The sequence below is a fragment of the Aptenodytes patagonicus genome, chromosome 6, assembly GCF_965638725.1.
Source record: "Aptenodytes patagonicus chromosome 6, bAptPat1.pri.cur, whole genome shotgun sequence".
Lineage (NCBI taxonomy): Eukaryota > Metazoa > Chordata > Aves > Sphenisciformes > Spheniscidae > Aptenodytes > Aptenodytes patagonicus.
Window position 1 is genome coordinate 30,772,186 of NC_134954.1, and position 13,304 is coordinate 30,785,489.

The 13,304-nt window shown below is 44.5% G+C and overlaps 1 protein-coding gene across 10 annotated transcripts in view; it reads right to left on the reverse strand.

Annotated features, from left to right (window-relative positions):
- Positions 1–1,299: 1,299 nt before the first annotated feature.
- The window catches only part of FARP2 (FERM, ARH/RhoGEF and pleckstrin domain protein 2), an 83,673-nt gene continuing 71,668 nt past the window's right edge, over positions 1,300–13,304 (reverse strand). For 6 of the 10 annotated variants that reach the window (XM_076341882.1, XM_076341881.1, XM_076341877.1 and 3 more), the window contains 9 exons: positions 12,674–12,804; positions 11,771–11,839; positions 11,286–11,375; positions 10,488–10,570; positions 8,480–8,595; positions 7,621–7,784; positions 5,203–5,310; positions 4,244–4,395; positions 1,300–3,042 (listed from right to left, as the gene is read on the reverse strand). In XM_076341882.1, coding sequence (XP_076197997.1) covers positions 2,952–3,042; positions 4,244–4,395; positions 5,203–5,310; positions 7,621–7,784; positions 8,480–8,595; positions 10,488–10,570; positions 11,286–11,375; positions 11,771–11,839; positions 12,674–12,804 — 1,004 coding nt within the window. In that variant the 3' untranslated portion in view covers positions 1,300–2,951. Of the gene's footprint in view, positions 3,043–4,243; positions 4,396–5,202; positions 5,311–6,194; positions 6,335–7,620; positions 7,785–8,479; positions 8,596–10,487; positions 10,571–11,285; positions 11,376–11,770; positions 11,840–12,119; positions 12,184–12,673; positions 12,805–13,304 lie in introns of those variants that run through there. The other 4 variants (XM_076341883.1, XM_076341885.1, XM_076341884.1 and 1 more) reach the window with 4 other exon arrangements.

Consider the following 13,304-nt stretch of genomic DNA (forward strand, 5'->3'; position numbering starts at 1 on the left):
GGATAAATAGAGTGTAGGTGTTCAAACAGTGTGGATTAGCCATGTAAGTACCTACCAGTCATGTACTAACACCTTTAGGGCGTGTCCTTCCACTGTGTTCCTTGATCATTTTTTTAAGTGTCAGAAGTTGCTTCCTTGTGTTACAGGCTAAAGCAGTGTTCCCTATGATAGGAGGCAGGAAAACAAGTCCGGTGGGAAGAGACTCCACTGGAGCCTTCAAGGGAGCGTACAAAAGCCAAGCCTCCACGCTGCTTGCTGAGGGCAAGGTGGGCTTGTACATTTCCTTCTGCCTCCGCTAACACCTGGTACATGTCAGTCTGATCTTTAAGGCATGGTGCTAGGGAGATTGACAGCTGATTTATGGAGGTAATTTAGACAAAGTCTAGCTGATGCTAAGAGAATAAGCTATCTCTGTCAGCTAGTTAAAAAAAAAAAAAAAAATTAAAACCACCAGGGCCAAATACCAGGCTATTTCACCCCAGGCAGAAAACATTGCACCCTCAATTGGCCAGGTCTAGCTTTCATCACACACATGCCAGAGCATGTGCACTACCCTTCAACAAACACAGCTTGCCTTTGGGGACCCCAGGGCCTCTGCCCCAGGCCTGCGACACAGCTGTGCAGTCCCAAGCCTGTACTGCAGAGGGTACTTTGTCCCCCATGCAAGACTTTGCATTTATCCTTGTTGAATTTCAGGCAGTGTTTGTCAGTCCCTTCCTCCTGCCCTGCCCTGGAGCTGCTCCCCCAGCCTGGTGGCACTCACAGGCTCAATAAAGGTGTGCTCTGCCACCTCCACATCATTCTGACTTGGAGCTGTCTCTCTGCGGTGGATGGAGCATAGTTTGATGCTGGGTGAGCTGAGAACCACAGTTTTTAGAAACTACTGAGTAACCTGAACACTCAAAAAGCCCTGCTACAGTAGGTGAGTGCAACTAAAGGTTGGGGTTAAGTGCCAAGACCCCCAGCTGCTGACAGACACCCTGCTCCTCCTCTCTGCAATTTGCTCCTGCAGAGCTTCCCCGCAGGAGACCAGCGAAGGGCAGTAACTGCATGGGAGAGTTCTTGTGAAAGAGGAAAGCACTCCTGCTAAGCGACTCCAGTATGTGACCATGACAAAGGAGCAGTCAGTTATCATCCAGGAAAACCACCAAATGCAAAGACCTGTTAATCAATAGCGTGAAACCTCTTCTCTCAGGTCTGAGGAAAAGCAATGCTTCTGTGCAGATGCCGTCCACCTTCCCCACGAGCGTGGCCATGGATGGGGATGGTGGGCGCAGGAATAAGAGGCTGAGATAATTTTACACCAAGATGCTATTTACTTTCAACAGTCATATTCAGCTGCATTATAACATATCTAGTCAATCCACATGTATACACCTACAACAGGTAAAAAAAAAAAAGAAAAGAGACACTAATAAATTAAGTACATTTAACTTACATGGGACAATGGTCATTGTGACAGTGGTAGTGGAGGCTGGATCTGCAGTCATTCGTCTTCTCTACGATGCAAATGCCAAGTGAGTGGTCTGGAAAATCCCTCTGGAACCCCCTCCTTGCAGTCCTCATCCTGCACATGTGTTAGACCATAACCTGAAACAGCCTTGGAGAATGCAAATGCTGGCCTCCCTACTTCCCATTTTCACAGGGATCTCCACATTCCTCCATCCTCACAACATGCAACACTTTCCTTTTTCTTTCACTACACCTTTTTTCACATTGTTCCTTCTTCTAGTACACAAATACTCTTCTATCTAATAAAAAAGCAGAATCCCTAGAGCCCATCAAAGCCACGTCCAACAGCATTTTGTGGAGTTTAGCTTATTTCAGTCCTTCCGTGGAGGCAACCAAAGGTGACAGCTTCACAAAAACAGAACAAACTGCAAACATTTCAGATTTAATACAGAGATTTAATAGTGTCCACAGACACTAATGGTCCATCTGGAATCCAGTGACTTTTACACCTTCATGAGAAATGGAAGATGGATCCCACCCCAAATTTAAAGGTAAGAATAGGGATTTTCAGAAGTCTTTGCATGACACAAGCACAAGTAACGGTGACTTTCAGAGAAGCTTGTTCTCCCATATTGCTTAAATGCCTTGAAAACATGACCCAAATCAGGGTGGAGAGTGTGTTTGCCATCCCATGCATTAAGTAATGTCTACTACAGGATAAAGAAACTCTGGAGCTGTGATATGAGTATAGCGATTGACCCTCTCAGCATGCGCCATAGCAGAGTTCAGAGGAAAAAACATGCACCCTACCTGTACCAACCCACAATATACCGAAACCTCAACAGCTTAGCAGAGGTTCAGTCCTCCCGCTTCACCTGGAAATTGCTGCTGTGGCAGTTTCCAAAGAGCAGGGTTGTCCTATGAGACCTGCGGTTTCTGTTCAAAATGAACTGTGTTTAAGCAAATGCATCTGTGGATCCCCTGTTAGTCTGAGACAACTGTGCCAGCAGGTTGACGTTAACAGCAGCAAGACAGCAGTTGTATAGCCAGCCATGCCGAGCACCAGGGGAAGGGAACTTCTGGGAGCCAGCAAGCCCTGGCACCAGCAGCTGTGAGCCATTCGCACCAGACAGCTGCTATTTTTCTCCCATATGTGCTGATCATCCAGTCAAAATGTAAAAACAAGGTGTCATTTGCCTTCAGGGCAGGCAAGGGTGTTACTGTACAGGTACAACCAGAACAATAAACCTTCCACGATGTGTGCACACCAGAGCTCTGCGGTTGTTAGGTTCTCTCTAAGTAGGTTCAACTGGAACAGAATTGACCCTCTTCCATACCCTTGGGAATGGATGTGATCCCCTCTGCAACTCCCTTGCTCCCACTTTCCATACGAGGTGGAAATGAGCCTCCTGGTTCTTTGCTTTATCAACTCCAGAGACTCCTGTTTCCACCTGCCTCTTTTGTTGATGTTTACAGCAGAGATCCAGCTCTGGCCCGCTTCAGTCTGTGTGACTGTCCTTCTCATCCTTTGGAAGCAGCAGGCTCGACCTGGCTGGAGAGCTGGTGGCTCTCTTGATCACCTCCATCCACCTGGCAAGGAAGAACATGAGAAATGCTCAATCCCTCATTCACAGATGCATAATCTTGTCCTTTGGTTATGAGCTGTACCCCTTTCACCAAACCTCACAAAACATCCATCTTCTACCTTTCTTTTACAATTCTTTTAGGAAACTAACTCTTCAAATCAATAGCTTGAGATGTAGTAAATACACTGCACAACATGGTTGCCTGTCCAAGTAACAGCTCTACAGCGCTTTGAGCTCCAGACAGCTCTTATGAGAGCACACTGTATTCTCTTGTAAGTGTACAGAAAGTGTTTACCAAGGAGGACAGGCTGACAAAAATTTTCCTTAGTCAATGGATTGCTTTTCTTACAATAAATTATGTAACAGACTTGCTCATATGGAAGAAAGCAAAGCAACAGTGAAAAAAGCAAGACAAACATCCATTGTGAATTAGACATTTTTTCCTTGAAATCACTACATGAGACCAGTGGATTGAAGAGCACAACTCTGCTGTCTTGGGTAGCTGATATGTACATTGCTCACAAGTGTGTGATACTTTCTCCTTCCTTGGGAGAGTATGTGACACCTTCTCAATACAACCACACTCCACAACAACCAATACTACCCTGCAAGGCAGAACGCAATGCAAGGGTTTTCAACAGCTAACATAATAGCAAAGTTTTGTAGGTGATGCATTTTAAACATGACTCACTTTGGACCATGTGTGGAAGCCCCTAACAGCGCTGCTAAACATAATTATAGAGAAAGCAGTAAAGTGAAAAGCAGCACTGCACTTGTTGCTCTCAGCCTTGTGTTATAACTCCTGTTTCCAGAGACTAAGCAGAAAAAAAAAAAAGTATTCTTATCAGAACTCTCATTAACCTAGAAATCTGACTCCCAAGACCTAGTGGGGTTGAGCATCTCACAGCCCTTCCACCCGCGCTGCTCCTCAGCTCCAAGGAAGCCCCAGGCTCCTGAGACAAAAGCAGAGCCTACAGCTCTAGGTGTAACCACCAGCTCTCCCCCACAAGGACGATGGTTCTGGCAGAGGAGGGATCTCCAAACATCATCAGTAGGAAGAGGAAGAGAACTTTATTACTGAGAATGTGCTATAAGGTCACTCAGACTAGGAGGTAGTCAGGAGGAAAGAGAGGGCTCTGGATGATGAACCAGTGAGTTAAGAGCATGTTATATACCAAGACAGACAGAGAAAACAGGAAAATTACCTCTCAAAGGTATATTTGCTCTCAGCCCTGAAGAAATACACATGGGACTTGAACTGCAGCTTGAAGACATAATCCTTCTGAATGCCGTCTGCCTCTACAGGGGAGCTGACTGCATAGCCAAGCAGTGGGAGACTGGCCAAGGGATAATCGTCCTGGAACAGCCCAATAGCCCAGCCCTTAGTGTGAGGCATCCCCCGCCACACAGTTCATCCCAATGCACACTCACTCTTTTGTACTGTACAGGTAAGGTCTTTATATTTTTGTTTAGGAGAGAACGGGAGGAGGAGCAGCCTTTATCTTTTGCGAGGCCTCTGATAGCTTATAATGAAACCTTCCCCCAACTCCTCTCACTATTCTTATAGAGTTATTTCCTTCTATTCCCCTGCCTGTCACTGCCTCCTGGGCTCCTCCCTTCCCCCTCCGCACCTCTCTCTGGAACTCCAAGCACAGATCCGACACAAAAGTTAAAATATCCCTCCCAAAAGAAATGTACCCTCAAGGCAAGAAGCCTGAATAAAATAAACACAGTTTATTGGGTTAATAAGATGAAAAGGCACAGGTTGCACTGCAGCACAGTTCGTTACCAAGCAGGCGCTGAATGCACCATGGGCACAAAAATCCCCGATGCCTGTTTAACTGCGCTGAAGCCCAGCAGGGAGAGAAACGGACAGAGACTGACCAAAGGCTGCCATTCCCTCACCTCCATTAGTCACTGCCTGAAGAGACATTTTCCCCCTCACCCACAGAAGGTCAGTATCATTAACAGAATTGGAAATACTGATTAAATTCTGCAAGAAGGGCCTGTGGCCTTACAGAGATTGGCTTCGTTATGAACTACCTCCTCTTCCACTTGTTACTCTCCTTCAAATAGCAGTGAGCTGCACCCAGAGCAGAAAGCCAAGGACCTCCAGGTTCCCCCCGACACCCCAAATGCAGTCCCCTCAGCTACGTTTGCTCACCTGGTGTGTTTTGTAGAAGAACAAGCAGAAGTTGGTGAAGACGACCCACAGTTTCTGCCAGCCGTTGCTGTTCTTGAACTTCCTCAGCAAGTATCCAGAGAGCTGGTTCTAGCACAGAATGGAAAAAAAAACCCCAAAAACCTACCATGAAACCACAGGTCACTGTCCTTCAGAAAAAAAACGACAGCTGCTGCAGGTAAAAAGCTTGAAGCTGCCTGCTGTAACTGCTCCTGCACTTGCTCCCGTGTTGTAAAAGGCCTCCCAGATATTTCACATGGTGACTGAAGGACTTTGTATCTTCACTAATTCACAACCATCCACTTATGAACAAGTGAGTGACTTCTCTCCACTAATAGCAAGTTCCCCTTTATGTTTAAGCACTCGTCGCATCTCAGCGCAGTTTCAGACAGCGCACAGGAGGGTGCTGCACCAACTCATCCCTCCAGCAACCGCTCTCCTCTGCAGCCTACGGTCAGAGGAATGGTGACAGCCACAAGGGCACCCATCCCTTTAGCCACCCTTTTTTACATGCAGAAAAACCACGTAGAACACACTGTGTGAGAAGGAAAATAAAGCAGAAGAGGAAACAAAGGATGCCAGAGTTGTGGACAAGCTGTATGTGGCAGCTACGCGAAGCCAAGCCCGGCATGGCAAGCAGGGAAGTTGAACATTGCTGCCTTGGAGTCAGAGTCACCGAGCGCTTGTGCAGCGAGATAAGGAAACCTACGGCATGGAATGACAGCAAGTGGATTTTGTAATTAGAGAAAAAGACAGGATATGCAGCAGAATTACATAGAGAACCATTCTGGGAAGCATAAACAGGAGGAAATCCTGTATCAACAAGGCAACATTACAACTCTGCTGCTGGCTGGCTGGGGCATCCTCACACCAGCACATGTGGGCTCCCTGAGCAATTACGAAGTGAGCAGCAGTACATTTTTCTTGGCATCCCATGGCTCCTCCCCACCAGTGAACTTGAGAGGCATTTTTACCTGGATCATGCACAGGTAATCAGACAGGGATAGGCTCTGGTTCCGGTACCAACAAACATGGGTGACTGTGTTGGGCCGTTGGGCCTGGCCCAGCAAATAGCGAGGAGGAAGCTCTGGAGAAACAGCAAGAGAGCAGAAAACTGAGCAAAGAAAAGAGAAAGAGAAAAACAGAACATTAGGATAAGAGAAGTGATGCAAGAAAGGCGTCTGTTAAAGGAAAATGGATTGTGAAAAAAAATGATGGTATTAGAACATGGAACAGATCAAAGCGAGAGGGAGCTGCAAGAACTCACACCTTTAATCCCAGAGTCTGTAGCAAGGAGGTCTCATTATCCGGATACAGAACAGCAAGATGGTGCCTTTCACAAGGGTATCGGCAGGGAAAGGAAGGCTTGTCCCCTCCGATAGAAACCACTTTCTGTGCCAGCTAAAGTGCCCAACTTTTGGAGTCTAAGCCAAGGTAACATCTATAGGACTTCCTTTACTGAACTGATTGATATGCTCTCTATATCACGAAAACCCAGGAGCTTCAGTGCCCAGCTTTTAACTCCTTCCATTAAACAAAAAGTGCCTTAACAGCAGGGGAGGGAAGGTAGGAAGGTACAAACACACGGATGCAGCACCCTGCCCCATTCCTGTTTGTCTAGGAAGGGTCCTTCCCACTTCTGGAAGTCTTCCAAGCATGCCAGCCTGCAGGAAGGTGTCCTACCCAACTGATCTTGCCAAACTGCTGCCTAAAGTGAAACCATAGTGCCGGTGGCAAGCAGCACTCTGCATAAGGAGCGCTGAACAGACATCTGTCTTGAAATCTGCAGGATTCAGTACCAAAAGATGCCACCAGTGCTGCATCAAGCCATGCCGAGTAGTAAGACCTGAGGTAACAGCAGCTCAGCGGGCACATAATAAATCTCTGTTCAGCATAACACAACAGTGCCGTAAAATGGCACTTCCTAATTCTTGCTGCTCACCCCTGCCAGCGAGGGAAGGGCAGAGAAGTCATATTCCCACTGAGCTTAATGCACTCTTCTTAATTCTAGGTGCAGTACAGTAGCTAACCAGACCTCAGTACAGCAGAGTCAATCTCTAAAGGAAAATATCATGGATAAATAACTTATCCTCCAGCAAGGTTGATGAAACCCAAAGGAACAATTCAGTCCTAGGATATCCTGGGTTTTCTTTAAAATTTCCCTCTTTCAGTGCCTTTGCCGAAGCAAAGCCTTGCTGCGAGGAGAGCAGAGCGTGTGTATGCAGACACACAAACATGCACAGAGGAGGGCAAGCATGCAGCAGCCTTTTAATGGCCCATGCTCTCCCACGGACGCAGAGATGCTGCCAAGGCAAAATGGGAGATGGAGTGGAGGCCGAGCGGTGGCCAAGCAAGCCAGGACAGACAGAGTGAGACGTGAGAGCTGCGCCCTGCGGGTACCTCAACAGCCACACTGTGGTCAGTCATGGAGACGCTCGTGTTGCGGTACCAGCACACGTGCATGGTTGTGTTGGCACGGTGGTGGCTCTGCCTGTCCAAGGAGCTATGAGAAGAGTGTATGTCATCTTCGGACTCCTGTTCTAGAGAGACCTCATCAGAGGATCCTGGGGGGAGGAGAATTCAGCAGCAGTTTAAGAAAAATGTGCAATACAAAGAGCAAGAGAAGCAGGGATTCCTGAGAAAAATTGTTTTCTCTTGCAATGATCCAGTTTTAAAATATGTCAACTTGAATTTATTACACAGTTTCTAAAGGCCACTCAGAGCAGATCATTGTGTCTTTCATTACTCAGCTCTACTTGGGGCAGCTGACTCAATACTGTGTAAAACAACAAAAAAAAAATCCCCACACTTCATCTTCAGTCGATTCTTAGTGAGGAATAGGAAGAAGTGCTCCATGAAGGGATACTACATGTTTCAGCACATCCATACCACCACCAGAGACAGGCACAAGAATACTGGGCTATAAAAGAACTTGCTGATCTCCAAAGACACCAAATTTCTGGACAGAAAATACACTACATGGTTAAACTGAGAAAAATCTATGTAACAGATGAATAAGGACCTTTAAAATTAACAATTCTGCAACTGGAGCATCTCTGCTGCATTTAAAGCTACCAGGAACATCAGTCTAGGAAGACAAGCACATTTCTTTTGATTAAAACAAAAGAAAAGCAAATAATTCTCCATTACTGTATGAATTATAAAAACACTCCCATCTATGTCATCAAATTCACAATAGGAAAAAATGAAAAGGACATGACAACTGATGCTTTTCAAGAAGGCAGGAAACACCACTTACTGTTAGAGCGATTGCATACTGAGTTTTCCAGAAGCATGCCAGATTTCTCAGATTTCTTGGCCATTTCAATTGCCATGTTTAGGTCTTCCATCCACTTCCCCATCTCCAGGCGGGTACTGCAAGACAAATGGTGCAAATGGAGACCACCCCAGCCTGGAGCCATGGCAGAGTGCAAGTTTGCTGAAGGAAGGCACAAGCCACTGCCCGATAAAAGGAGCAGTCCCTTTCCATTAAATAAATAAAAATAACAAAAATTCCTCCAAAGCATGAGCTTTCCAGACAGGAAGCTGACCTCATACAGCCCTCACCTCTACTTTCAAGCCTTGAAACAAGACTAAAAATCATAAAAAACTTGGACTTTACAGCAAAGAGAATGAATAGACAGCCAGAGGGCCACATAATATCCCCCTCTGGAGCTATTGGACTCAGAACAGGAATTATGTGGTCTAGGCCATCGCTGTTCTTCATACAGAGAGCTTTATAGCTGATGGGTTATTTCAAACATGAAATCATGTTTTCACTCCAAAAAGCATTTTGGAGATGGGTGGTACGACCATACTGGAAATTATTTTTTCGAAGGATAAAAAGCAACCTGAAAGACAGCACATCTTTTAAAGGGGATATAGGATTTACCTTACATCTCAAGCAAGTAAAAACACAGCATGCAGGAAGATGAGGACTTCTTTCATCCCACACAGTTTCCATTACAGGTTACATGGCTCACGCCATGATTACAGGGTAAGAGCTTTACAGCTCATATACGCGTTATCTATATCCATCAGCATTCAAGAGCATAAGGTTTTCCTTTAGACATGGCCACATGGCCATGTCATTTCTTTTTTACCTCTGGCTACATTCCCTGTGTGCACAATTGTTGTCTGAAGTGCCACACACAGTTACACGCTCTTGTGTTTGCTTGGGAGGGTCTGTGGGACTTTTTTTGATAGTCATCTCTTTTCTGAAAGTTTTTAATTTAGACTGAAAATTCCATGCACGGTCTAAGCCCAGCAGCAATTTTTTTTTTTGACAGGTAGGGAGAGGTAACAAGAAAAACAACCACCTTTGAGCTACGTCTGACAAGGTAAAAATTGTATTTATTTTTCCAGATCCAAGAACCTTTCAAGCACTTTTTTTGATTCGCAGCTGCTGAGAAATGGTTTATCTTAAAAATAATTGACATTTTCAGGTGTTAGGCTGGAATAAAAAAAAAAGTTTTGCTTGCTGAATACGTCTGCATACCAAAAGTACTGGCTCCTGTACCACTACATACCTGATTTATAAATGTTCAGTAATGGTTATTTTTCAAGAACAGGTTATCAAGCAGTAAAAAACCCTATAAATTTAAGGTCGAATTTTAGTGCTCCCATCCTACATTTTTAGCATACTCCGGCTGTCTTTTAGGAGACCTGCAGAGGAACAAAACCTCCTAAAGCTGATCCTGAGAGAATAGGTGTAGTAGGCATCCTAAGTATATTTCAGCTATAAAGTAAAAAAAGGTGCCAAACCCGTTGCACCGGGACAAGTTACACAGAAAAGAGATTGGTTTTCTCTCCAAGCCAGCCTTTAGTTTTTCCTCTCCCTTCCCAGCTTCCTCCATGAGATCCATGCAGGAACTCTCCCCTCCTTACATCCATTTGCATGTTCTGGATTTTAATTCTTTTTGGGTCTCTAAAATATTTGTACGTTTAGATCTGGTTTTGTCTCCTGCTTTATAGCAGTTGTTTAAAGGATGACACTGACAACTCAGCTAACTAAAAAACAATACAATGGCAATGTTATTGCTGCTGCTGTATGTTTAATAACACACCGTTCAGTGAGATAAACTACTCCTTCCCAAAACACAACACTGATAAAGGAGTTGTGAAGTGTCCTGTGTTTTTGTTTTGAAGACATGCTTTCCAGAGGACGCATGAAACACCCCCCTGGCTCTGCACCACACAATCAAACAGTAACTCTTTGGAGAAGGTATCTATCAAACCTACAGGCATTTGAGGAAAATAAACGTTACCTTGCTGCCACCACTATGGTTTTTTGTGCTGAATAGATGGTGAAGCAGTGTGGGACAGCCCATTCATTCTCACTCTCCTCCACCTGCAGAAAAAGAAAAGGTTTATCTCATCACTACTCAGTGACTGACAAACACTAAAACTGTCCTCCTTGGCTGGCTAGGAATTTGAATCACAATATGATCACAACCCGGTTGCAATAAGTGCAAAACAGCTACTCTTTTATGAATACCACCTACTTCAAGTCTATTTTGGCTCTATGCAGTAATCTATATCGTGCGTTTCTACTGCCGCATCTCTAGCAGCAGAGTGCCACATCCAACGGGGCAAGAAAAGGAGGGTTCTGAGCAGGATTCAGCTTATTACTTACCGGTGGGTCGAGCACTATCAGCTGCAAATCAAACACAGAAAGAACAGTCCCATTAGAATAGGGGGGTGAGAAGACAGGAGGACTGATTACATGCCTAGGTGTGTGCACAGGGGTAAAATGCCAGGACAAATCTCTGTTTCCAGATCAGCCTCTCACAGCAACATGAAAATGAATGGTCAAAAGGGCGTGCGCCAGCTGTTTTGCTAATGCAATGGAAGGAATAAGCTTATCGCCTGCAGACAAGTCTTTGTTTGACACACAGGCTGGGGCATGTGAAGGTCCAGTCCACGGCCAGCAGCACTGCAGGCTGCTGTCACTGGCCTGGGAGCAGCTTGTGGCTTTGGTCCTCGTGCCCTGAAGGAATGCCTCAACATTTGCCTCAGGCAAAGTCATTTCCTTAATGCTGTGATGCAACTTTGAAACCACTTACCAACATGCCATGCAGAGGAAGATGTCCGTGAATTTTGAATTGATTTGTCCCTGTAACCCCTTTGCTTGTGTACAGTAACATATCTGAGAACTGAAAAAGGCAGGAAGAATACAATCAACATTGTGAAGGCAGCAGGTAGGGCCAAGTATTTTTTTACATCTTTTTAAAAAACTGTTGTTTAAAGACCACTGTAGATGCATGAACAAACACCATTTCTCAGTCAATTCGGCCTACTTTCCTTAAAACTACTCTTTTGTTTACTTACAAGAGAGGCAATTAATTTTTTAAATTCTGTTAAAACTATGTGCCATTAAGGAAGCAAACTGAACAGACAGTATTGTCACAGTCATGCTCTATCTAAAAATCCCTCAGAGTGAGTTTTCAGTTACAATTGCCGATTTTCATCACAAGCACATGAAAACACACTTTCACAACAACTTTATCTTGAAGACTTTGGGTTTATGAAAACCAGAAGCAACACCCACCAGAAAGAACATCCGCTGCTGTAAACCCTTCTTAGTGAGTTTGTACAAGCAACCTTCCCGGATAAACTCCTGCAGCAGAAAATAAGAAGTTAGACAAAGCTTGATCTTTCCCAAACATAGAGAATTTTAATCGTTCCTTTTTTTCATCCCAGAGTATACAGGTGTTGATCGGTGCCCAGCAATGATCACTAACAGATTTGTTAAACACCAGATGACACCTTTCCTTCTATTTTGTAACATGAATCGGCTCCTTACTACAGCCAGCATTTAAATCAATGAAGCAAGAGAAGGAAAAAGGAGCAGAGTTCCTGTTGGACACCAGCAGTTCACCTATTACACTTACATCCCACCGCAGTGATTGCCATAGCATCCCAAAAGCATATGCGATGCTCCTGTACTTATGCTCAGTATATCTATCAAAAACAAAGAAACAAAAAACCAAGCAGGAGCTAAACAAACTCCTAGAAACAGTCTCTCACCGATATCAGTTTTGCCCAGTGACATGGCTCTCACCATCACTACGTTCTCCATACAGTCTCAGTCCACAGACAGAGATTGCATCAGCCAGACATAAGCAGACCTGGTAACGGATTTCCTATTGAGTACGTGACATACCGCTTCCCACTCAAACACAAAGCACCGTACCCCAGCATACTCAGTATCTGCTGTACTGGAAACACCAAACTGTATCCAGAGTCTAAGCAGAAGCATTTTTGATCTATTCCCTAGGACATCACCAAGACGTCCATGGGTCTGTGTACTATGTGCTATGAAAACAATTATACAAAGCCTTTACAGTCATTCCATAAAACAGAGAGGCAGTGATGGCAAATACATGCTTGAAAGGCACTTCCTTGGCAATAAAACCAATAAAGGCTCTAAAAACTAAGCAAAGGTACTTACCCTACCGGGTGCTGTGAGATTATCTATACCAATCAAGTCGTGCTGCAGCTCTGTCAGCTTCTGGAAATTCTCCAGGCGGATGAGACTGTGCTGCAGCTGCGACGTCATTTCTACGACTTCTTTCAGCGCATCTGTAAGGAAAATGGCACTGAGGGGATCAGAACAGAGCAGACAAACCCACGCCACCAATTTTATCCCTGGAAAACTGAATCTGAAATTTATAGCCAGATTTAGAATAGGACAGAATAGTTCAGTTGGAAGGGACCTACAATGATTGTCTAGTCCAACTGCCAACTTAAAGCATATTTTATAGCTACTTAGGGGCAAAATGGAGACTAGCAAGTAACTTCATAGCGCTTCCTATGCTTCTGGAGATTATGGCATATCTCAGATTTTGTGCATATAAAAAGTATTTACCACATAGCCAAAAGTAAATTAAAAAATTAAAGCCAACTATTTCTGCCAAAGATTACTTTATAAATGAATGGAATTTACTATGCAAGCTTTTGACACTACAAAGCAATTCTTTTTTGTCACATTCTTACTTATAAATGACGAAGAGTTCCTAAAAAACCTACTTTCTTCTCTGCTAAAAAAGGGGACAAGAAAAGGACTAATTTTCCAGCTATGG